Source organism: Anas acuta, chromosome 2 (genome assembly GCF_963932015.1).
Source record: "Anas acuta chromosome 2, bAnaAcu1.1, whole genome shotgun sequence".
In the NCBI taxonomy this organism is placed as follows: domain Eukaryota; kingdom Metazoa; phylum Chordata; class Aves; order Anseriformes; family Anatidae; genus Anas; species Anas acuta.
This window is the reverse complement of record NC_088980.1, coordinates 53676743-53701100: the sequence shown is the minus strand read 5'-3', so window position 1 is coordinate 53701100 and position 24358 is coordinate 53676743. Positions and strand designations below refer to the sequence as shown.

Below are 24358 nucleotides of genomic sequence, written 5' to 3'. Positions count from 1 at the left end.
CTTTTTCAGTGTTCTAATTGATTGACAGTTTGGATTAGAGAAAAGTCTGAGCATATGCCTTAGGGATCTGTCTTCCTCTATGCAGTCAGAGTGCTAAGCAGGCTGTTGTCAAGTATTTGACAAGTTTAGACCAGTTCTCCTCCTCAGTCTTCTGGAAGTTTGAGCTGGTGTCTTCCAGTGTGATCTAATGCACTTCTGTACTTCCTGATTGGCTGCAAGATAAGCTTTGATGTCACAGTTTTTCCAGGCAGACTTCATTTTCTTGCCATAGTGCTTTTATTAGTGCTATTCCCTATTTCACTTCTGGTTTGGGATATTTTTTTCCCTGTTTCCACTGAGATGAGGAAATCTTTCTGGTTTTGGTCTAGGCTTTTCTAAGTAACAGAAAAATGCCTTTGTGTGCCTTCCAAAAGGGATCTCTATTCATGTCTGAAAAGACTGGAATGTTGGCACACCCAAACACCTCTGCTGTTGCTGCTGATGGCCACATGAAAGCCAGAGCTGCTTCTGAAGCTTATGCTGTATTACCTTGCCACACAAGTCTACGGCCTCTCTGTTCTATCATAGCTGTTGGCAGCGTGTCCCGTGTGTGTATGCATATGAGCACTCTTTCTATATTTTCGTGAGTTGTTCTTTTATATCCCTGCAAAGATGCATGTTCATCGCAGAATCAGAGAACCAGTCCTGTTTAAAGGAAGCGTTGGAAAATAACAATCTAAATCAGCTCTTCTATTTCAGGTCTTCTGGCTTAGTCGTTGTTCCCGTATGAATGGTGCGCTTATGTATGTCCTTTTCATTGCTGCTGTTAATAAAGATTTTCCTATTTAGAACATCAAGTATTTACCAGCATTTAGCAACGTGTGAGACAGCTTTCGTTTTTTCTGGTTAGCAGGTTTCAATTCTAGGACTAATAACAGCTATAATGTCTTGAAAAAAATGGTCTGATAATTTTTTTTTTCTCTTTTTTTTTCTCCCAACTTCTGTACTGTTGTGTGACCAGCTACAGAAATGTGAGCGGTGTGAAATGTGAAACTACGAGAAATGTGACCAGCTACAACTTCGGTACTGCCGCATCCAATGGTCTGTCCTCAGGAATGAGTAGTGGAGGCGGCGAAATGAGAAAGGAAAGAGGATTACACTATTTATCCAGATCTGTACAAGAACAGGTAAGTGACTCTTAAATTAATTGCTGTGACTGAGATTGCTGAAGTCAGTAGCTAAGTGTGTCAGTTTTATTGCATCATAGTACATTATAATAATACCTCTTTAGTTTTGCATGATGTTTTCCTGGGGGTTTCAGAGCAGGCTCAATGGCTCTAGCCACCTCCTTACCCCCTTATTTACCCCTTCAGCGCCTTACTTTCCCCCTTTATTCCCTTAATCACGCTCCAGCCACCCCCGTACCCCCCTAGTTACCCCCTCAACCACTTAGTTACTGCCCTTAGTTACCCCCCCTAGCAACCCCCCGCAACTGCCTAGTTACCCCCCTAGTTACCCCCTCGGCCCCTCACTATCCCCCTTATCGCTTTACCCAGCCTTTTACCCCCCTCCTCACCCTCCCTTTCATCCCCAGCCCACTGCCCTCAGGACCTCCAGGGCTTTCCCCACTCCCTGCACCCCGCCTCGCCCCCTCGTAAATTCTCTGCACGTTACCTGCCAGGCTTTACTTCTCCTTCGTGCGGGAGGGTCCGGTGGGTTGACGGTGAATGCAAATTCTGTAAATTCAGGGTGTGAAAATCCCCGTGCTGGAGGGGGGACACGCTGAGATCCCTGCCAGCAGCTCATTGCGAAGAAATGTCAGGCGCCCAGAGAGGTGCTCTGCAGACGCCCTCTGCACGTGTTCGTTCAGCCAAAACCTCTCCGCTATGAAATCAGCAACGTAACTGAGTATCGTATGCAAAGCCGAGGGAGCACTATGCATGGATAGCTGCTCAGTTAGGTTTTTATCACTCGCAGAAGTGCCAAGTCCCTTACACCGTATATTGACAATCAGTCTAGTCCATCTAAAGCTGGCCTGGAAGGGCAATAAAACATTCCCCACGCTTACAGAGCAAACATTGAAACCTCGGGCTTCAGCAACACGTTAATGTTGAAAGTGTCGTATCTCGCGTGTGCCGACGCTGCGTAGGTAACTGATAAACCTTACAGGTGAATTAATAATCAGCGGAGATGGTTTTCCAACTTTGCTATTGCCTGTTATCTCTGGGTGTTTTCCAGTAGGTTTATTGAAGCAGTGTGCCAGAGCAAAGAGGTGCTTGGGGATATCTGGGGGATTCTGCACAGAGAACGGATGCTGCACATCCAACGCAGATCAAATTAACAGCAACTTATCGGGGAAAAAATTGTAATGATTTGATAAATAGGCAAACTGATAGACGCTATACATGTGCGTTTATTATGTTATTTATTATAATATTATATTGATTAATATTATTTATTATAGCTGATAACTTTGTAGCCATATGAACCGTGCAAATGCCCGTACCATAACAGGATGAACTTTGGGTAAATAGCTTGCTTAGAGCATTTGTCAATTGATTTCAGTTTGTTTTCAATGTCATGCCCGCTCTGCAGAAGGCTCTGTGCTTTAATGTGAATTGTCTCTCTGTGACGCAGTTGGGGAGACACGAAAGCGATGGAGGCGATTTTAACATGAGGTTATACCTCTGATTCTGATCCCTACCGGCTGTTTTTCTCATCCTTCCCCCTACAACTTTTGTCAATAAGTCAGTTTGTAGAAGTACTGAAATAGATCTGTTTTGTGTGCTTGTGATCAGAATTACAGCCCACCAAACCCTCCGTCTCTTATCACTAAGAGGTGAAGGTGCCTGGGCACTAGACAGTGTAGTTAACAGCTTTGAAGTTCGAAGTTCCTGGGATATCTAATTTACTTTTTTTTGTTGTTTTTTTTTTTTGTTTGTTTGTTTGTTTTTTGCTTGTTTGTTGATAAATGATAGAAAACAGAAAAGTATGTCCCTTTTACGGGGCTGGTAAACTCGGCCCCACATGTACACAATTTTTGTCATGTTGTTTAAAATAATTACTTTCTTTGGTAGAGAATTTGACAAATTTGATTTAGTGTTCTATCAGTTTGTCCTCAGTGCTGAGTGAAGCAGTGATGCTCACTTTAGCCCCAAAGTTTAACTGAACTGTACCCACAATGCTGAATTAGGGAACAAGGTTAAGTAGGTGAGGCGTATTCAGTGCTATAAAATTAAAAATAAATAAATAAATAAATAAATAAACAAAAACAACACATAAGTGGTTTTGGGCACTTTGTGTATTCTGTATCTATTCAGCTAAATCTTGAAATAAATTTAACTTGCAGTGGATGAGAGAGAAGACTTCGCCTGTGAAACAGCAAGCAGAACAATGTGGAAGGTATGACATTTATTCATTTAAAACTTACTTGAAGGAAGAAAGAAATCTCCTTTTCAGTACAGTCTGCATGCTTGCCTTTTTGGAAAGGTGGTGACAGTTGTCAGTAAAAGGAATGGGAAATGCAAGGAAAATTTTGTATTTTGAGGGAACAGCGAAGTCCAGATTGTGTTTGAAGACCAGTGTAACTTTGAGAAAATTGTTGCTTTTATGAAAAGAATGAAGATGAACAATAATAAAATGACTGATACATGACTGATACACCACCACTTTTTATGCCAAGTTTATCTTCTGAGTAGGATGTGAAGATGGGAAACAAGGCATGCTATAATGCTGTATCCACGGAAAGGCTCTGTGCTTTTGGAGGCCTAATTTTTTCCTTCTCTAGGAAATAGGGATCGTTTTGTAGTTTAACTAAATCTTTAGTGTTACAAATTTTGTTGTGACAGCTATTTCATAGTTTGTATGTCAGTTTATTTATAACAAAACAACTTGTCCCTCTTAATGTTCCCTAGGGGAAAAGCTATTAGTTTTAGCTAGTTAATTGCTGGGAGTTTGAAAGCTCTGTCCTCATGGAATGATTCTTTCTGAAGTATTCTTTAGAAGGTAAAGTAGGCGAAGTGAGTCACAGGTTTTTTTCTTTATTTTTTAAGCAAAAACCTGGAAGAAGATTTATTAGTATTTATTTATTTTTAGTGCTCCTTTCATGATGAAGTTAATTGTTTGCTCTGAGTTCACATGAAGACCCTGTGTTGTTTAGAATCATTTGAGGCCAAATGCTAACTCATCTCTAAAATAAAAAAAGTAAATCCAGAAGAATTAACTGAATTTCTTCTTGAGGAGACTGCTTTGTGTTATACTGCTTTCTTGGTTTAGGATGTTAATTAATGAGTTAGTTGGTTAGGGTTAGGATGAGTTATCCTCCAGATAATATTGATGGCTTTCCCTTCTGGGCAAATGGTGTTTGGGGTAATAACGCTTGAGTTAGGACATTTTGCACCCTACCTTTTTAGGGGGTTGCTCTTTTCCAAGAACAGTAGCGGGGAATTTTGCTGACTCTGCTCATCTGCCAAGCAATTCTTATGTGACCGTGGGCATTCTTTGGCTTGCAGAAAGAACTCAACGTTTTTGTCTTGGCATCTAAAAGTTCGACTTCACAACCACCGCCTTTTTAGGGGTGGAAGCGACTGGCTTTAAGGTTCTGGTACAGGTGCAAACAGCTGCTGGGTTTTAATTATGTTTTTTTCAAACTGTTCTGAATTATCTTTGTTAGCACTCCTTTCTACTTCTCCATGTAGGAAGGAGATCCAGAAAACTCATACTGCTTTTGATTTTGTTGACACAGTCCATTGCAGTGCCCTACCTTTTGTTTGTAGAGTAGGTAGTGGTGGTAGTGTTTTTTGTGGTGCTGGTCTCTGTTGGGTGCCATGTTCTGGAGCAGGAGCACCACAATGATCTGCTGGCAAGAGTCCCTTTGGACAGCTGAGTTGGAATATTCAGTAAATCTCTGGCCCACCAATGCTATATATATGTGTGTGTGTGTGTGTGTATACATCTATATATATATATTATTTATTTATTTTTTTTAAGCCTGAGTCCAATTGCAGATCAGACTCTCTTGAAGGGTGACAATTGTCTTTGCCCCCTTGAAGCTGACAGGTGTTAACAGAAAGAGGAATATGGGCTATTATGGGCAAACGATACTTGTCCGAATAAAGACCTATTCTGATGTAAGACTCTTTTTCAGTGTTCTAATTGATTGACAGTTTGGATTAGAGAAAAGTCTGAGCATATGCCTTAGGGATCTGTCTTCCTCTATGCAGTCAGAGTGCTAAGCAGGCTGTTGTCAAGTATTTGACAAGTTTAGACCAGTTCTCCTCCTCAGTCTTCTGGAAGTTTGAGCTGGTGTCTTCCAGTGTGATCTAATGCACTTCTGTACTTCCTGATTGGCTGCAAGATAAGCTTTGTTGTCACAGTTTTTCCAGGCAGACTTCATTTTCTTGCCATAGTGCTTTTATTAGTGCTATTCCCTATTTCACTTCTGGTTTGGGATATTTTTTTCCCTGTTTCCACTGAGATGAGGAAATCTTTCTGGTTTTGGTCTAGGCTTTTCTAAGTAACAGAAAAATGCCTTTGTGTGCCTTCCAAAAGGGATCTCTATTCATGTCTGAAAAGATTGGAATGTTGGCACACCCAAACACCTCTGCTGTTGCTGCTGATGGCCACATGAAAGCCAGAGCTGCTTCTGAAGCTTATGCTGTATTACCTTGCCACACAAGTCTACGGCCTCTCTGTTCTATCATAGCTGTTGGCAGCGTGTCCCGTGTGTGAAAAAGTGCGTATGAGCACTCTTTCTATATTTTCGTGAGTTGTTCTTTTATATCCCTGCAAAGATGCATGTTCATCGCAGAATCAGAGAACCAGTCCTGTTTAAAGGAAGCGTTGGAAAATAGCAATCTAAATCAGCTCTTCTAATTCAGGTCTTCTGGCTTAGTCGTTGTTCCCGTATGAATGGTGCGCTTATGTATGTCCTTTTCATTGCTGCTGTTAATAAAGATTTTCCTATTTAGAACATCAAGTATTTACCAGCATTTAGCAACGTGTGAGACAGCTTTCGTTTTTTCTGGTTAGCAGGTTTCAATTCTAGGACTAATAACAGCTATAATGTCTTGAAAAAAATGGTCTAAGTTTTTTTTCTCTTTTTTTTCTCCCAACTTCTGTACTGTTGTGTGACCAGCTACAGAAATGTGAGCGGTGTGAAATGTGAAACTACGAGAAATGTGACCAGCTACAACTTCGGTACTGCCGCATCCAATGGTCTGTCCTCAGGAATGAGTAGTGGAGGCGGCGAAATGAGAAAGGAAAGAGGATTACACTATTTATCCAGATCTGTACAAGAACAGGTAAGTGACTCTTAAATTAATTGCTGTGACTGAGATTGCTGAAGTCAGTAGCTAAGTGTGTCAGTTTTATTGCATCATAGTACATTATAATAATACCTCTTTAGTTTTGCATGATGTTTTCCTGGGGGTTTCAGAGCAGGCTCAATTGATTTACCGTGTTTGAATGCCTGAACTTTGCTTACATAATTTTGAAATTTTTAGTTCTGCTACTTTGGAGATTCTTCGAACTATAACATTTCTCATTTGCAATTGAACGAGTGAGTCCTAAGAACAGAAGTAATGTTTTGGTGAAGGTTTGTGTAGTTTTTATACAGGAATGATACTTGACATGAGTGCCAAGTATAAAAAGAAAAAAAAAAGGTTTAATTTTTGGTTTCATATTTAAGTCGTATAAAAAGATACAGGCCAAGAGTTTGAAAAAGAGTAGTAGAAGACAGCATTCTGCATGTCTGCTAATGATGACTCAATTTTTGAGAATCACCAAACTCCTTGTGAGAGTTTTTTCTCATTTTAATCAGAAAAATCTATTCCATAAAACTGTGACCGTGAATATTCGGATTATTTTTTCTTTTATTGGATGTTATGTGAGGTGCTTGTAAGTTAATTTAAATACTTAATAGTAACATAAATATTTAATTAATACTAAGTTAATGTTAAGTATTTAATTTAAAGTATTTACAATTAAATAGTTTTAATGTAAATGTTATTTATTAATTAAAGCATTTCATATTAAATATTAAGTATTTAATTTAAGTTTAAAACATTAAATGGGACATTAAATGGTCCAAACATGATCCAAATATCCTAAGTTCCATAAATTTTTCAAATCAAAACAGTGAAACAGACGTAGGCTGCCTGATGCACTGAATATCAGTAGTACCTCCTTACGTCCCTGCCTAGTCATTTCTAAGTAGATCGTGATAGTACTGTTGAAATTTTGATCAGATTGTCTACGTCATTTAAAACATAACTCATCCAATCTTAGTAATCAAATTAAGTAAGTGGAAGGGATAAAAATGGAAGTTTTGAAAACAGCGTTTTCTGATTTTTGCATTTGTGTCCCGATACGTGGTATGGGCTGTATTTACCAGAATAGAGTCTTCAGTGCTGCTAGTCTGACTTTCTTTGGTGCTTTTTGCGTTTAGGTTGGTTGTTGAAGCTACCTGCTTCTTGAAACGTGACCTTTTTCCACGTTCACTGCTGTAGTGACTTTAGAAACTTTGGCAACCCTCCTGCCTAATTTTGCAAGAGGAACGCTTTCTCATTTGTCTCGAGAGTATACTCTTAATTGAAGAGGTGTGAGGGTAGTTAGAAAGGATGATGCTTCTCTAGAGCTCTGATGACCAAAGTATAGGAAAGGAAAAGAAAAATCTGATCTGTGCCTCTTTGTTCTGCACAGGTTTTGAGTTAACTTTCAGTGTTCTTGCTGACAGTTGTTGAAAGAAGGGGAGGGAGATGGGGGTACGTACAGGGTTATGGCATTCGTCTTTCCAGGTAGCCATTACTGTGATGAGTCATTAATGGTACCTCAAATTTAACAACTTAACTTCTTTGTTTCCAGTTCTTTTCCCTGTTCCACTTGAAGGGAGTGAGCGAGTGGCTGTGTGGTGCTTAGTTGCCTACAATGGTTAAACCACAACTTTATTGAAGTTATTAAATTAGAGGTAATGTGGTCGTATAAGCCTCGCATAGAATGAGCCTAGGGTGCAATAATTGGCACATTATTGCAATAAAAGAAACATCAATCTGTTCCAGAGCAATTGAAATATTTTTGTATGGTTTGAAGTAGGTAGCTGATGTAATACGTTGAGGTGTTTGCTGAAGTTCTTGGAGTGTCACTGGGCTGAGTTTACCGTTCTTCAGCTTCCTGGTTTGCTTTTCCACGCATTTAGACCTAAGTAGCATCTCCAGCTTTTCCTCTGGGTTTCTGGAATTTGGTTGTGAAGATATTGTCCTATACCCACTAGGAAACTTGACTTTGTTTTATTACTACTTCTCTCTGCAAAATAACTGAAACATCAAGCTTTTCAACGTCACTGCAGGCCTTGTGTTGGGTAGTGAATTCAGGTAGTTGTTGCTCTTAAATGTAAACCTTGAATTCTTTTGAAAATACAGATACAGCCAACAAGTAATGCTAGCAATGAAAATGCAAATACAGGACCGCAAACTGTGAAGTCTGCAGAGGCAGAAGTGCTATCTACATTTCCTGTAAGTAAACTAATAAAGAAGCTAGACTTGTTTTCTTAGGCATTTAGTAGGCTGTTGCAGAACACTAAAGCTGAATCTGCCTTGATGGAGAGAACTATGTAGGCTTCTGGCTTATAATTTGTCATTCAGCATGCATGCTACAAATGTGAAGACCAGCTTTCAGATTTGGTTTTGTGTATGCATTTGATTGACGTTCCTGTGGCTCTGAAAAACCTCTCTTGTTCATAGCAGATTGGGTTTACATTTAGTGTTCCCGTTGTAAAATCATCAGAGCTTTCTGGATCCGGTGATACGCCCGTGATGTCCTTTCTTACCCTAGGTAACTGAAATCTTAGCACTTCACATCTGAAGTGCTGATTTTTCTTTTCTTCTTTATTAAATCTTAAACCTGTCCCGTCTGTGCATGCTAGCAATTCCGGGCAGTGTTGGACTTCCGCAGTATTTTTCCAGTGACAGATCTGTTTTTATTGCTTGTAATTATAAACCATTATAAAGTAAGTAGAATTGGTGAAGGTTCTTAGGTGAGAAGCATGAAAGTTGGAAATTCTTGTTTCTAACGCAAGTGAGTATAATGTGCTCTAGGTAGGTCGCATTGTGACGGCTGTTTGTTTTCTTTTGTTTCAAAAGAAACTAGCTCATCCTCATCCACCAACAATGAGCAAGAGGAGAAGCAAGGTTTTGTTGCTGTTCCCTTCAGAGTTCCCTTTAAATATGGACGAGGATTAAAGGAAGGAAGCGTCTTAGACATTCTAAAAAACCCTGGAGAGATAATAAACTCTTTTTAAAAAATACGCTAGCATTTTTTATTTCAAACAAACAAACAACAAACTTATGGTTAAGAGAGTATTTTCTATAAATATGAACATAGGAGAGCATTACATTAAGCGCTGCGTTTGTTAGGGTGCATCTGCCCCTTCTATTCTAAGTGAAGTTGTCTTTGTTGCTGGAAGTAAAACTGCAAGTTGAAATCCAGATGGGTTGCATCTCCTTTATGTGTTAGGATGTAACTGTAACTGAGGTACTAAGAGAACTAGCTAGATGATCAATGTTTCATTTTAAGTAAATACAATTTGTGGAATTGAAAAGGAAATGTTTGTAAAACTCGACGCTCCTGTCCCACCTTCAGCCCAGGTGCAGAAAGAATAGTAAAGAGTTTCGGTTCTAAAGATATTGCAAAAGCTGCAAATCTGTGACGTTCACTTTATCAGTTTAAAAGAAGCAGAATCTAAATCCACATTGTTCAAAAACTTCACTTCTGATTTAAAAACAAAACAGCAAAAAAAAAAAAAAAAGTAAACAAACAAAAAACCACAAAACAACTACGTTCAATGTACGTTTACGAGCATCTTGAGCTGCTATTCAAGATGCGTTTCCTTTAGTGTTTCTGTATTAGTAGCTTGTCTTTTCTGTTAAAATTGCCACCTTTGAATCAGGAGTTGTCCTGTGTGCGATGCATTTTGAACAAATGTTGTAGAAAATTAGACAGTTGTTCAATTGTCTCGAGTTTTTATTATTTAATTAATATTCAGCATTTGGCTATTACTGTCATTTTGGACAGTGCTCTCTTTGAGAAGAGCATTTCTGTTCTAAAGCAGGAGGCAACATTTGCAGAATTATGCTAGGTAAACAGAAACAGAAGTGTCGTTTTTTTACTGTTTAACAGAACACACAAGCTAACCTCATGAACATATTGGAATTGTTTATATGAAGTCCTCTTTTGTCAGTATCCTGAATCAGAGTTCATCAAATTTGGTATCGGTTCTTTAACTATTCAGAGACCTGAATTGCCCTAAATAAATGATAGAACTGAGCCAGTAGAGTAAGAAACCCTCTCAGGAAGTGCTAAACTTTAAACTCCCCGTTGCCCTAAGCTCATGAAAAGCAAAGAATAGTATTCTACACTTGTTCTAGTAATAAACTCCTTTGGCTTTCTCCCTGCATTCCCAGATTTTGGGAATTAGTTGTCTAAGAACAAGAACTCCCCAGCGTATAAAACCACTTGTTGTCCCTTCTACTTCATATAGGCCCAAACCTGAAAGTATTTACGAATGCATTCAGCTTTGCTACTGTTGAGAAACAAGGCTGGTTACAATGGCAGCTAAGCCCAAGTGACACTGTCTGGCTAGACATAAGAGGTGGATTCCCCCAGCCATCCTGAAACAGGTTGATGAATCCAGGGAGTCAAAACATAGCACTTCTGCATTTTTGGTTTTGTAGACTGCATCCTGTGTACAGCCATTACAGCAAGGGCCACAGACTTTACAAAGGCAGAGCTACAAGAATCTGATTATTTAGAATAACTGTATCAATGCACAACTCATTGGTTACCTTTTAGAAATTCCTATGCTCAGCCGGATTCATTTTCCCCCCAGACCTGGTGCATTCTGGCAGTCTTGCAGTGCCCTCATCTGATCACCTTGCTCACCAAATCTGACATAGGCATGCCTTCTACAATTTTCAAAAGGGAGAAAACAAATTCTAGTATGCATAACAGTTACAAAACTAATGAATTCAATTTCTGTCTTCTACAAAAAAACAAGATAGCAGCTACTAGAGCTTCCATTACTTAAGCAACCTCTCCGGCATGTGCACATGCACAGAAAAGGCTTTCACCAAATTAAAAAACCTGGGCCAGAAGCAAAAAGCTTGTTCCTTGGTAGCATTAAGATGCAACTCGCTAAGAGCCAGCAAAACAATACATTTTAAGTGCTATCTGCGTAAGTAATCAGATTCCATATTTCTGCATATACAGCAGTTAATCAGTTAGCATTAACCCACTCCTACCACTGCATAACACTAGCATTCTTTTTTATCTGCTTTCTCAGAAGGTTCTTGAATTAGTCTATTACAGGCAGCGTTGTCTGAACAGCAAACTCGCTCATTCCTGCTTGACTCACTGCATGGCCAGTAGTTTCTGCTAGACTTTATTTACTACTAACATTAGGTTCCATCACCCAACCCCCTAAGATTTGCCAGGGCTTATGTTTTTCCCCAAACAAAGTAGGAATTATTTTGTCTTCAGTATTGCAGATGACTAAGTAGACACACAGCAGCGCTGATTTCAGTGCACAGCTCTTCCTTCTCCCACAGCTTCTAGTTGTTTTTTTTCCCCCCATGTAGATATGCATATGGGTAAGTTGAAGCTTATCACAGTAACTGCTTGAACTAACCGGAAAGCTCTTAAAAACACTCAAGGATCTGTGCTATTAAGAAAAGCAGTGCTAAAGACTAATCTCACTCTTCCTGCCCCAGAAAAAAAGCACTGGAACAGCTCCGACGCAAGCTCTTACATATCGCTTATAAAAGCGAACACACTGATAACGTTACACATTTGCACTGGAATTACCTGGAATATCCCAGCAGGTCTGTTGCTATTTTGCAGTCACTACATGAGGGATACCTCTTTAGGAAATAGTCATAGAGCTGGAAATCATCCACTTCTGGAGTAAGCTCCCCAACAAATATTGAATAATCTGGTCTTTAAAAAGAGAGAGAGAGAGAACAATTTTAAGGTTCAAGACTAAGATAGCTGATTCCCATTATATTCACAGTTAGTTATCATCAGACAAAAAAAAAAAGAGACAAATCTGTAAGGAGTACTAAGTACAGAACTCTACTGAGTTGCATAGAAAATTGCAATGCCACCACTCTAATCTAAAGTTTTCCATTACTCTGGGTCTATTCTACTGTTTCAGCAACAAGGACCCATTTTCTGACAACTTGCAACAGTTTGTTTCAAGAAGAAGCATAGTTTATTGCCTGAACAAGAAAGCAGCATAAAAATACCAACAAAAATGATCAACTTAAACCACAGCCACGATTCAAAGGAGCTATGACTAGTTTGCTACTGCTTCCCAGTGACCATGGGAGACAGCAACTGCAAATAAACCATTATTTATAGACACATGTTGCCAATGCAACATTTAGCATCTATGCAACCACACCAGCCATTTTGGAATTTGAAAAGTGAGTGATGGCATTCGCTACCAATTCAAACAGGTAAGGCAGAGTTTCTCATTTCAACAGGTTTTTACCTGGCTGAACTACTACTACTAACAAACTCTATTCTTCCTGGGTTTATTTTGTTCCTTTTCTTTCGTTTTTTCTGTGGTGTTCTCCACCAGCTGTAGGCCTGGAGGCATTCTCGTTTTTTCCCAAGCAAGTCCTGTTGGGATAAAAAAAACACCTCTATAGTATTTAGCCTCATTTACATTCCTCCCTCCCACTCCCCATCACCACAGGTGATTTCCCCATATTCACCTTGCCCTTGAAAGAAGCCTGGGGTCCCATTTCTCCCTCCGCTTCCCATGAGGGAAAGCAGCCTCTGGGGAAAACGCCTGGCAAAAATAACAGAGCCAAAGGATTGTATGAACAGCCATATTCCCCTGACTTGTCAAGCTGGCTAAAGGATTGACAGCTTCCTCTTGGAATTCGGAAAAAAGCAGTTAGCCCTTCGATGCTGGTCAATCCTATGCGTTAATTAGCTTAGGACTGGATTGTGCTCCATTTGAGCTCTCGGACTCTCAAAAAAAAAAGTCTTCAGTAGCACAGTGAGTGATGAACAGGCAGGAAATCATCACTCCTGCTCAGAAGAAATCTCATCTGTCCCTGTCTCCCCTTTCCTAGGAATTCTTCTTCCTTATGTGAGATGCCTCTCCTCACTACCTAGCTGCCAGTCACTCTCTCAGGCCAGGAACGACGACAGGAGGCCCATTAATGGAACGCAAGGAGAAAGCAGACCAGGAACAGGCACTAACTTGGCTGAGGGGAAAACTCAAAACCCAGATGCAAGGCCAGGAACTAAGAGGCATAAAAAAAAGTGCCTCCAAAAAAAAACAAAAACGAAAAACAAAACACCCCAAAAGCCACAGTTAAAAAGGAAGTGTGATAACTACAGAAAAGAGGAGAGAAACAGCCATAACAACACAGGTTGCCTCCCTCATTTAGTATTCTGAAGAACAAGGATTTCCAAAAATATGATTGGCGTTTTTCAGTAGCTTTTACTTACGCAGGCTTTAGTGTTCTTCCTCTAGAACACCTCTACATAACTTACCTAGAGAGTGTTACTCACAAGATCCTTCAGAAGAACTCATGCTCAAATAATCCAAACTGCAAAGCTTAACGTTTTGCCCCCAACCTGCTTCGGTTGTTATGATCAAGCATCCAGAGGACAACCACCAATTACCAAATTACCAGAGGAAATCACAGGACTAGAACACCCAACTCAGAGTGAGCCAGCCATTTCAGCTTTACATTTACTAGGAATTCTGAGTATGGTTCTGGGATCCATTTAGACACTACAAACCTGAATTTCTCACCACAGGATCTTACCTGGTTTGCCATGGTTGAAAGAATCTGTCTTCTGTCTTTCTCAAGGAATGCAGCTGCAAACGCTCAGTTTATTGCAGTCCGTCAGCTAGAAAAAATGTGAGGGAGGGGCAAGAATAATCTTAACTTTGAGGTCAGTTTCTTAGATGCTCACCCTGTCCAACGCTTTTAATATTATTAATTCACAACTCGGGAGTTTCATTTCTGATGTGTCTCAATTGTTTTAGCCATGACAAGAAGGATACATAGCCAAGGGGACTACGATTAGAAGTCTTCTTCATTTTCTTAAACTGTAGTAGTCCACAAAGTTTTTGCATTGTCCAAGACACTAAGAAATTGTGAGCTTTTAAGTGACCTACACCTTATCCTTATTTCTAAAAGAACATGCAATATTATAATTTAATAGTTCCATGTTCTGAAGTAATTAAAAGCAAGGCAACAAAGATATAAGCTTTCATGTTTTCTACAACTCCTCAAGTCCCCCCCACACACACTTAGAGACAAATTAGAAGTTGTATCTGCTTGTGGTACCAGTTACACAGCTGAAAACAAGCAGTTGTACTTCCTACCTGCTAAAGGAGCAGAGATGTTAAGAGACATCTGGTTAATAGAGTATTTTCTATAAATATGAACATAGGAGAGCATTACATTAAGCGCTGCGTTTGTTAGGGTGCATCTGCCCCTTCTATTCTAAGTGAAGTTGTCTTTGTTGCTGGAAGTAAAACTGCAAGTTGAAATCCAGATGGGTTGCATCTCCTTTACGTGTTAGGATGTAACTGTAACTGAGGTACTAAGAGAACTAGCTAGATGGTCAATGTTTCATTTTAAGTAAATACAATTTGTGGAATTGAAAAGGAAATGTTTGTAAAACTCGACGCTCCTGTCCCACCTTCAGCCCAGGTGAAGAAAGAATAGTAAAGAGTTTCAGTTCTAAAGATATTGCAAAAGCTGCAAATCTGTGACATTCACTGTATCAGTTTAAAAGAAGCAGAATCTAAATCCACATTGTTCAAAAACTTCACTTCTGATTTAAAAACAAAACAGCAAAAAAAAAAAAAAAAGCAAACAAACAAAAAAAAAAAAACCAAAACAACTACGTTCAATGTACATTTACGAGCAACTTGAGCTGCTGTTCAAGATGCGTTTCCTTTAGTGTTTCTGTATTAGTAGCTTGTCTTTTCTGTTAAAATTGCCACCTTTGAATCAGGAGTTGTCCTGTGTGCGATGCATTTTGAACAAATATTGTAGAAAATTAGACAGTTGTTCAATTGTTCATTCAATTCATCTCCTTTTGTTGCGAAGCACGGCCGAAAGCACGACAGACACCAGTTGAGTCAGATCATGCTGCTCCATTTTATTGCCCGAATAGCCTAACTTCTATAGTGAACTTTACAGGGGCGGACAGTGTTTCACACAAGATTATTGGTCAAAAGCACTCAGACAAAAAACTATAAGAAAACAACCCCACCTGCAAGAAAAGAACCCCCCTTTTGATTAGCAGTCAGGAAAACAACCCCCTTTGTGATTAGCGGTCATGTAGACCTAGTCCTTGAGGCCAGCTGCTGGTAACAGTATTTTCTGAGTTCCTTAATTGGGCGATGTGGGAGTCACTGCCCTGGGAGCTTCTCACAGTTACTCTGGCAGATTGGCTTGCTCAGCTACAGCAGGCCCTGAGATTTCTAAGGCCTACCCCTGGTTGCTTATGTCCACGTCCTGTATGCCAATTCCCAACACAAAAAGCTGAAGGATGGTTTTGCTGCTCCTTGATCTGAGAGGAAGAACACGACATGAGCCACTGCAAGACGCCAAAGGAACTACAGCAGACTCCGTTTCAATCCCTGTACAAAGAGCAATCCTGAACGACACCTCGGTTACGCTCCAGGTACTGGTGATTCCGTCCGATCCAGATTTCACATGCTGATTGCTGCCATCCACAAATCAAGGAGTGGAAGACTTGTGATGAGCAAGGACGCCCCCCTGCAGTCTCGAGGCTTTATGTATTGGTCACAAACACCAAGAGTTGGCTGTAATTATCTGAACCAGTATTAAGCAGTACCTCTGACCTCTTCAAACAAAAATATCTTTCAGGTACTCTTATAAGAACAACATCAATTGCCTGCACCAGTTTTATGGCCTTGCTAAAGGGAGCACTGAAAAGCACAGTGGTACAGCTTCTTTTGTAGCCTGTTCAGAAATGACAGCCCTGTGCCTACAGCTTCAGATCAGGCCAAGCTTACCAGCCCAACTCTTACAGCTAAGTTCACTGCACCTGAATGCCTTCAAGACGTGCTTTTAGGAGCCATGGAGAAGAACCTGCTGTTAAGACCACCGTTATAAAGTACTGAGTTTTGTTTTACACTTCAAATAGAACTATCTGCTAAAGTCATTCATCAGCTTTCCCTAAGCTGCTGCTCTCTCATTACTGAATGTGTTCCTGCTCTCAGTTTCCCACTAACTTTTTCCCCCAGCCTTTATGGCCCCTTTTCATCTACGACACTTTTAAGGGACTACATCATGGTGAAAAATGCTGGTTAACACTTCCTTTTACACAAGGTGCCTCATGAAATTTTCCTGACTAAACCAAACCCCAGAACTTTAACTAGAAGGGGAAGCAAACAAACACACACACCTCCCCTGCCACCAAATCTCCCCAAAACAGATCTGTTCAGGAACAGATCAACTAGAAGAATACTGCGATTAAAATCAGTATAGCCCTCAACACTGCTTTTGTTCAGGATTACTAGCCAACGTCCTTTCCCTGACCACTTCTGGAATTAATACTGAATTCCATACTCTAAAGCATGGCTGATAAGTCATACAAATGACAGTTAGCAATCAGAATTTTTCCACGCAGTGATCATCAATAAGAACTCCAATCCTCTACTGCAGCCTTTTAACAAAGTAAAGGAAAGCAGAACTGTGTAGTGACTGTTAAGTGATTTTTGGACTTTCGTAGTAGTAGAGAAACAGCACTACACTCTGTAGCACAGGCACAAGTACATGGGAGTAAGATCCTCGCTCTCATCTCTTTTTTCTCTGAAAAACGCTCGGGTGAGGCCTCTATTTCACCATACTAATGATTTTACCACCAGCTGTACTGCTAGCATTGAGACAGTCCAACTTCTGTGCTTGTACAAGATTAAGTTCCTTAAGTTCCTTAAGGTGTCACAATTTTTTGCCTAAACCTAGTGTCAAAACTCTTTGAGATCAAAAAAGGAATTGCTGCTAATTGTGTACATACCAGTAACTAGGGCAGAAAACACACAATGCATGAATTAAACTTTTTCTAAAGCTCTAGTACACGAACATATCGAATCTCACCAATTTTTTTCTAGTATAGTTTCAGAGTTCTTCTTTGATGGACATAAGCAGACAAGCGAAGACAAAAGATAGAATGAAACTCCAAATTTGAAGTCCCCTGGTGTACTAGGAAACTTAAATCCCCCAACCACATTGTTGGAGGATGCAGATTCAGAGGCAATGCCAAACTTGAAGCCCCCTTGTTCTCCAAATTTGAAACTTCCCGTGCTATCTAACGTATGAGAAGACTCAGAGGATGAGGACGACTGAACACCAAATGTAAATGATGGTAAGGCAGCATTTGTGGACACAGCAGCCGTACCAAAACTCGCTCACTCCCTTCAAGTGGAACAGGGAAAAGAACTGGAAACAAAGAAGTTAAGTTGTTAAATTTGAGGTACCATTAATGACTCATCACAGTAATGGCTACCTGGAAAGACGAATGCCATAACCCTGTACGTACCCCCAGCTCCTTCCCCTTCTTTTAACAACTGTACAGCAAGAACACTGAAAGTTAACTCAAAACCTGTGCAGAACAAAGAGGCACAGATCAGATTTTTCTTTTCCTTTCCTATACTTTGGTCATCAGAGCTCTAGAGAAGCATCATCCTTTCTAACTACCCTCACACCTCTTCAATTAAGAGTACACTCTCAAGACAAATGAGAAAGCGTTCCTCTTGCAAAATTAGGCAGGAGGGTTGCCAAAGTTTCTAAAGTCACTACAGCAGTGACTTTTTTTTTTTTTTTTTTTTTTCCTAGTATAGTTTCAGAGTTCTTCTCTGATGGACATAAGCAGACAAGCGAAGACAAAAGATATTCTGTTTACCTGAAGTACTGGTTTGGACCCCAAATGAAAAAGCTGGCTTTGCTTGCTCAGGTTCCTTCTCGGATGGTTTAACGAAACTGAAGTTGAATATGGGTTTTGCTGTGCTTTTTTTTCTCTTCTTTTGTATGCTCGGACTTCCCAACTGAAAAGATAGGCTGTGCCTTTGACTCTTTAGCGTCAGCTTTCTTTCCAAACGCTAATGGAGCAGCAGAAGTGACAGAATCCTGCTTCTCTTCTGTCCTTCCCAAAATAAACTGTGAGGCAGCTGCAGACTCTGCACTGCCAAAGGAGAAGCCTCCTTTTGTTGAAGGAGCTTCGTCCTTCTTCTCATCTGGCTTCTTAAATGCAAAAGAAGCTGATACAACCTCCTGGTCTCCAGCAGTTCCAAAAGTGAAGCCACTGACTCCAGTTTTATTCTCGTTGGCAGCCATGGCAGTAGCAGAACTTGTACCAAAAGCAAAACCTCCCAATACTGGTTCCTCTTTCTTTTCCTGCTGCCCCAGGCTCGCGGCCCCAAACCGAAATGTTGAAGGAGCCTGACTACTTGTAGATGGAAGGCCAAAGGTAAAACTGTTTCTTTTTCCTTCTTTTTTACTCTCTTCTGATTTAGATAGCGAGGATGAAACTCCACATTTGAAGTCCCCTGGTGTACTAGGAAACTTAAATCCCCCAACCACATTGTTGGAGGATGCAGATTCAGAGGCAATGCCAAACTTGAAGCCCCCTTGTTCTCCAAATTTGAAACTTCCCGTGCTATCTAATGTATGAGAAGACTCAGAGGATGAGGACGACTGAACACCAAATGTAAATGATGGTAAGGCAGCATTTCGCAGTTCGCGCGGGCAGGGCGAGCGGGGGGCCCATCGTCTCTCTGTTGCAGCTGCCTCTCCCTTCGGTGCTTGTAACCTGCTTGCGGAGAACCTGACCATGGTATCAACCAGGCAGAAAACCGTGGCCTCCGCATCTCGTGCGGCATCTCCAGCCACGGTCACCAGTGTGGCTACTCAGACGGAGGGCTCGGGGAAACACGCAGCCGTCCAGGTCCTGGGCTGCAGAGTGTGCCCCAGCCTTCTGTCGGCCTCCGACAGCAGTGGTGGGTATGCCTGTGGGAGGTGTGCCCAGGTTGAAGAACTGCTCAGCCAGGTAGCGGTGCTCCGGGAGGAGGTGAACAGGCTCAGGAGCATCAGGGAATCAGAGATGGAAATTGACTGGTGGAGGTGCACTCTACCCTCTCTGAGGCAGGCTCACGAGCCTGCCACAGCACAGGCGTCTCCTGTTATGCAGAAGACGGAGGTTCCCTCCTCCTGCCAGGCAGCGGGAGGAGACCTAGATCAAGGGGGGGAATGGAGGAAGCATTTGTGGACACAGTAGCAGTACCAAAACCTGCAGAAATAAGTGAACATCAGGTTTGTAACCCATGGGGTACCTGCAGTACACGAAGGTTTTAACAACACTCTAGTCCTGATCTTTCCAGTCAAAACTGTTTAAAAAACAACCCACCAAACAGTAAAACAAGAAAACGCCATGCTTCCTCCCTACATCAACCTTTTCACAATTGTGTTTTCTGTCTACCACCTGGCTTTAAAAAGTACACAAACTTCTTTGAAAGATCATGTTTTTAGTCTGCACTCCAAATGAACAACACGTAGGGCATGTAAAGAACAAGCATGTCATTAATGAAAGCTTTTCTCTAGAAAGGATAAATTTATTCTTGGGGAAAAGTGTGGAAACAGCTGTTATCTTATCGAGGCAATATTCCTATAGGAAAAATGAACAAGTACACCACACCTCAAAGGAAAAAATAATTGTGCTTGAAAAGTAAGAAAATAAAAAAAAATCAGAGCAAAACAAAAAATAAAACACAGAACATGCATCCTCGTTTTAATCAGTAAGCGTTACCTTTGAGATCTGCTTTGGCGCCTGGCTTTGCACTTTCACAGGCTACACACTTTGTGGCCTCTGCTTTGTTTCGAACCGAGCAGGTCTCACAATCCCAGCTTCCTTCAGGCTTCTTAAATTTGTCTCAATCCAGAAATTCTCCAGAAGGAGCAGAAAATGTCGATGCACTGCTACTGGTCACAGGTGTTAGACCCTCTACAAGAAAAACAAGACAGTTAACCATCCTGTTTGAACATCAACTATAAAATGAACATTAACTTTTAAATTTGGTTTATCAGACCCCACAGAAATGTTCAAAACAACTCTGAGACGCCCCCCTCCACCCCAGAAAAAACAAAAGCCATCAAAAACCCACAAAGAAGTCCAAGAGAATCAACTCTGACTGAAATCCATTACCTTACCTCACGAAATTTCAGTCTTACTGTACAGGATGATTACAAAAGCCCAATCTAGTCCATCTCAATTTGTTTCATCCCAGATATATTTGCAAAGGTGTTTTTTGATGTAATGGCATATTAAGTGACGTTTAGAGTCAAAGTTAAAATCAGAATCGTATTTTAAAAACAATACAACCACGCTCAAAATCAATTACAGTCGCGCACAATGGGAAACAACCCAGGACTGCCCTCAACAAATTACCCAGCGGGTCACTCACTTTCTTGAAGCCTATCACTGACCTTCATAGGCATCTCTCTGCTTTAGCTTAAGACCAGTTAAGACTACAGCACTGTCTTGAAATCTGGCTTTGCCTCAGTTACATACAAATGGTGAATAGAGGCATTTGGGCCATATTTTGTAATTATTTTTACTTATCTTTGAAGGAGAAAAAACACAGCAATTTTTAACTCTTTCTATGGAGTTCTCATTTGCGCCAGTGAAAAATCAGTACGTCGTTTTTGAATTAAGTCACCCAGTCCAGCCATCTTCCCTCACCAGCTGCAAAGCAGGGCATATTTGCATTGATCCAGCTCCGTACTAATAGGTTTCACAACCGCTTCAATTTATGCGACAGGCTGGAACCTGGGCTGAGACCTCTGAAGTGCCTGTAAACCAATCCTGCAGACAGCCTCTAATCCATCAACTGGATCTGGGAATGACGTTGCTTAAAATGTTCCATAAATGCAACGTACTTTTCTTCTGTACAAGATTCACAGAGGCTAAGATGGAAACAACAGGAAAAAATAAAAAGGACCATACCTGGTTTCTCAGACTGACAAGCTACACATTTGTTATCTTCTGCCTTATTTGATACAAGACATATTGCACAGTCCCAAGAGCCTTTCGGCTTCTTAAATTTGTCTCCAAAGTCCAGAGTGAGTGTCGTGTCAGTGCTGCTTGAGGAGGATGTCACTGTCATTCTAGCTCATAAGTTTTAAAGCACAATGATAGGTTGGGTTTTTTTTTGCTATGCTTTTGACAGTTTCTGTAATCTTTTTGTTCATCACTCTCTTGGAGCATCATGAAATCATGTAAATATTCTAGAAATGTAAAGAGTTAAATGGGGTCTAAAGATAGACTTGCCTGTGTAAATAAAAATTTGTTTCTGCAAACCTGCCAGCAAGGGATTTACTTGTACCTGTGTGCAGCACGTTCTCTTCTGGCTTATGAAACTTAACAAGGTAGTAAGGGTATTTCATCTGCCTTTATTTTTATATGGGTGTTAGGACACAAGCGAAATCTCGTTTTCACTTGTTTTCCTGCTCACTTAGGTAAGTGACAAGCCAAGCCCTTCATGTGCTTGCTTAGATTGGAAGTGTGTATGGGAGACACCTACAGGCCTTGCTGTGGAGCACCTGTCTGCTCCTTCCTGCAGGCTGCTGGCTCTAACTGTACTGCTGATATCTGCTAGGTCAGCTGAAATTGGCTTCTAAATCTGGTATTTTAAGCATATGGAAGCGTAGACTTGAACTGCCGTAGCTACAAACATCCCATGGAACAAGGATGAAGTCTGTTGGCACTCTGCATCAGCATTCAGCTTTCCCTTGACCTTCTTACTGGTAGACTTCTCAGCTGACTTACAGCAAAGAAGTTGCTGCAATATAATACATATTCTTAACCTAACAAAAAAAATCTTGGAGAAAACAGTTTGCTGGCTTAAAGAAGGAAAAATAACACCAGGAACAATAAAAAAAAAATAATCCTAGTAACAGCTCCTTAAGTTATATCCTCTGCTACTCTCTAATTTCTCTGGTCTTCCTTCATTCATGGTAATGAAGTTTATAAAGCTTTGGTAGAAGGATGACAGTATTCAAGTCAAAGGAGACGAGAGCAATGAGGAAAGCTTTGCTTGAAGCTAGAGCGGTCTTGCAAGTTGCTGCCTTTATATGCTGTTCTCATCTCGAAGGGTGTAGAGTATTTTCCAGTCATAGGGACTCCATAACCCTATGAGTATTGAGAAATAGTTGCTAATTAACAGTGTATATAATAATTAACTGAGGCTGGAAACAAAAGAATATTCTTCCAAGAAAAAAAAAGGAAGCAGAAATTACTGTACTTAATAGCTGTGGAAGCTGTTAAACCTAGCTGACACAGCTTTGGTACTGCCCTGTGTGTTTTGGGGGCAATATAAACCATAATTACTGTGATGGCAGGTAAGAATCAAATTCTTATGGCTTAGTGTAGTTAGGGAAAGTAGCAGTCGTAAGCTGGGTGCTGTTCTTGAATGTAATACAAATTCTCCTTTGTGACTCCTCAGTACTTAGAGGTTACTTCTAGCTGATCAGCAGAAACAGCTTCTGTTTGCTGTTAGCTGTTGGGTTTTTGCTAGGAGTGTTTTCAGTCCTGAATTGAAATGACGACATCGTGAAACAGAAAAGGCTTTTGGAGTGTTACAGGAAACATGTTCTTCGTGGTTCTAGTGCCGGTGTACATGTAGGAAGAGACAGAAGGCAAGGAACCTCACGTAGGCGGAGGGGGTGAGGTGGGTGAGGTGGCATCACAGTTTGAGCCGTTGCAGTTAGATCTTCCCAAAGCATGGAAGCAATGTGGCGGGGAATCAGGGGCTTGGTGGGTTGCTTCCTTGTGTGAGCCAGTGAGTCTTTAGAGGGGCAGATTAATAAGACAGGAGTTAGAGGTGGAATAGATGAAGCAAAGAAAATCTGTCTGGGAAAAGGGTTGTTTGTATGTGTATTTGGAATTGTTTCAGGGGATTGAGCTGGGGCAGATTCAAGGTAATAGATGCAGCCTCCTTGAATTTGGATGGCAGTGCTGAAGCTTCAAAGCCTTACAAGGTTTGATGCCACTTCAATTGTAGTGCGATTTTTTTTTTTTAATCTATTTTCTTCAATGTGAGCAGCAAGGCAGCTTCCAGGTGTGTGCCTGCTTTGACATGGCTTGCTTTGCATCACCAAACACAGTAGTTAGGTTGCATCGAGTACTTTGTGGAAACACTCGTTGTGTTGTCAACTGAAAAGGTAGTGCTACAGATGTGTTGGCCCAGCAGAAACAATGTGAAGTATCAGTGCTGTATTTTGGCCTTTGAGAGGCTGGTCCCTAACATGTGACTTGTAATGAGGGGCCCACATAGATAGATGATTTCATCTAGTCTGACACTGTGGTGGTGTATGACCCAAGTCTATAAACATCAAAAAATCAGGCTGTGGCCACCCATTTTATGCAGACTTTGCCTATTAAGGTCTCTAATGTACAGCATAGACACGTGCACCTTCTGTTCTGGACTAGATAGTGCAGATACCAGTTTTGTAGTTCAGTGAATGAGGTTGGTTGGGCTGTTTGTTGTTCAGAGCTGAAAAATGTTGGGAGTGTATTCTCGTGTAGTCTACATAAATGAAAATGATGAGAGGAAGAGAAAGTTGATTGCAGTCTGTGTGCTGCTGTTACAAAGTAGTTCTCTGACGTCTTTTTCCCTCTCCTGAGATTTATTAGCCTATTTCCCTTTCCTGTTAGGAGTGCATACCTGGATTGGGATGGTGTGTGCAGTGCAGGTTCTTTACTGTAAGAGCACAGTGAATGCCAGACTTCTTCCTGCTCTGCCGTGTTAACCATGAATCACTGCTTCCTGAACTTGTGTTTGCATCAGAACTGCTAGAATGCCTTGTAGAGTCTTTTTACTGGGTAAACTTCACAGCTGCAGTTACAACTTCCAGCCTGTATTAGCTCAACACATTGTATTGGTGCCCAGCATCAGTTTGACAAAGATGGGATTGCAGTAGGAACTTGCTTTCTTTCTTCTTTTTAATTAAACAAGTCTTTGAAGCAACTCTTCTAAAACCACTATGCTTCAATTCAAGTTTTCTGTTTTACTTAGCTGAGATGTTTTTTTCTTCCAAGCGTGATGAAGTTTTCTACAAGAATATGTGGGATTATTCTGGGTTGTGCCTGCATACACGAAAGGAGGGGTCTGGGGTGCCTGCGAGCACAGTGGGAGGGGTCCTGGGTTCCTGGGTGGGACGCTTTGACACTATATAAGATGATGTCACGCAGCAGTAAATTGGCTTACGGCACAGAACGCTGGTCGTTGTGTCCGTTTGTCCCGGGGCTTTCGGTCGGGATATCC

At 40.9% G+C, this 24358-nt stretch overlaps 4 protein-coding genes across 17 annotated transcripts in view; 2 read left to right on the top strand and 2 right to left on the bottom strand.

Annotated features, from left to right (window-relative positions):
- Window positions 1–9461, top strand: part of LOC137851605 (nuclear pore complex protein Nup153-like) — a 41659-nt gene extending 32198 nt beyond the window's left edge. For 9 of the 11 annotated variants that reach the window (XM_068672879.1, XM_068672878.1, XM_068672876.1 and 6 more), the window contains 8 exons: window positions 739–768; window positions 1010–1166; window positions 3329–3381; window positions 5859–5888; window positions 6125–6281; window positions 8397–8489; window positions 8721–8808; window positions 9117–9461. In XM_068672879.1, the coding sequence (XP_068528980.1) occupies window positions 739–768; window positions 1010–1166; window positions 3329–3381; window positions 5859–5888; window positions 6125–6281; window positions 8397–8489; window positions 8721–8808; window positions 9117–9274 (766 nt within the window). In that variant the 3' untranslated portion in view covers window positions 9275–9461. Of the gene's footprint in view, window positions 1–738; window positions 769–1000; window positions 1167–3328; window positions 3382–5858; window positions 5889–6115; window positions 6282–8396; window positions 8490–8720; window positions 8809–9116 lie in introns of all 11 variants that reach the window. The other 2 variants (XM_068672875.1, XM_068672874.1) reach the window with 2 other exon arrangements.
- The window catches only part of LOC137851614 (tRNA selenocysteine 1-associated protein 1-like), a 69616-nt gene extending 45557 nt beyond the window's left edge, over window positions 1–24059 (top strand). The window contains exon 11 of the transcript XR_011093297.1: window positions 21232–24059. The gene's annotated coding sequence lies outside the window, so the exon portion shown is untranslated. The remainder of the gene's footprint in view (window positions 1–21231) is intronic.
- Window positions 1–24358, bottom strand: part of LOC137851611 (nuclear pore complex protein Nup153-like) — a 76767-nt gene that overhangs the window by 39273 nt on the left and 13136 nt on the right. The gene's annotated exons all lie outside the window — the stretch shown is intronic.
- On the bottom strand, window positions 8987–15082 carry LOC137851620 (tRNA selenocysteine 1-associated protein 1-like). 3 transcript variants are annotated; one of them, XM_068672920.1, is made up of 6 exons: window positions 13821–13959; window positions 12750–12826; window positions 12524–12654; window positions 11836–11967; window positions 10818–10937; window positions 8987–9248 (listed from the first exon to the last, which is right to left on the bottom strand). In XM_068672920.1, exons 2-5 carry the CDS (start codon window positions 12777–12779, stop codon window positions 10847–10849), a joined length of 384 nt encoding a protein of 127 aa, XP_068529021.1. In that variant the 5' UTR covers window positions 12780–12826; window positions 13821–13959; the 3' UTR covers window positions 8987–9248; window positions 10818–10846. The 3 variants fall into 3 exon arrangements, with proteins under 3 accessions (XP_068529021.1, XP_068529023.1, XP_068529022.1); XM_068672922.1 differs by lacking the exons at window positions 8987–9248; window positions 12750–12826 and adding an exon at window positions 14387–15082 and having other exon boundaries at window positions 10799–10937; window positions 13821–13905; XM_068672921.1 differs by lacking the exons at window positions 8987–9248; window positions 12750–12826 and having other exon boundaries at window positions 10799–10937; window positions 13821–14107.

Bases quoted from the DNA above. Each gene is read 5' to 3' on its own strand.
- LOC137851620 (XM_068672920.1), bottom strand. From the start codon at position 12,779: ATGGGACCCCAGGCTTCTTTCAAGGGCAAG. The intron at 12,655-12,749 runs GTGAATATGGGG...TTATCCCAACAG, and splicing joins AGGCTTCTTTCAAGGGCAAG to GACTTGCTTGGGAAAAAACG. The intron at 10,938-11,835 runs GTAATTCCAGTG...TGAAAATTGTAG, and splicing joins GACCTGCTGGGATATTCCAG to AAGGCATGCCTATGTCAGAT.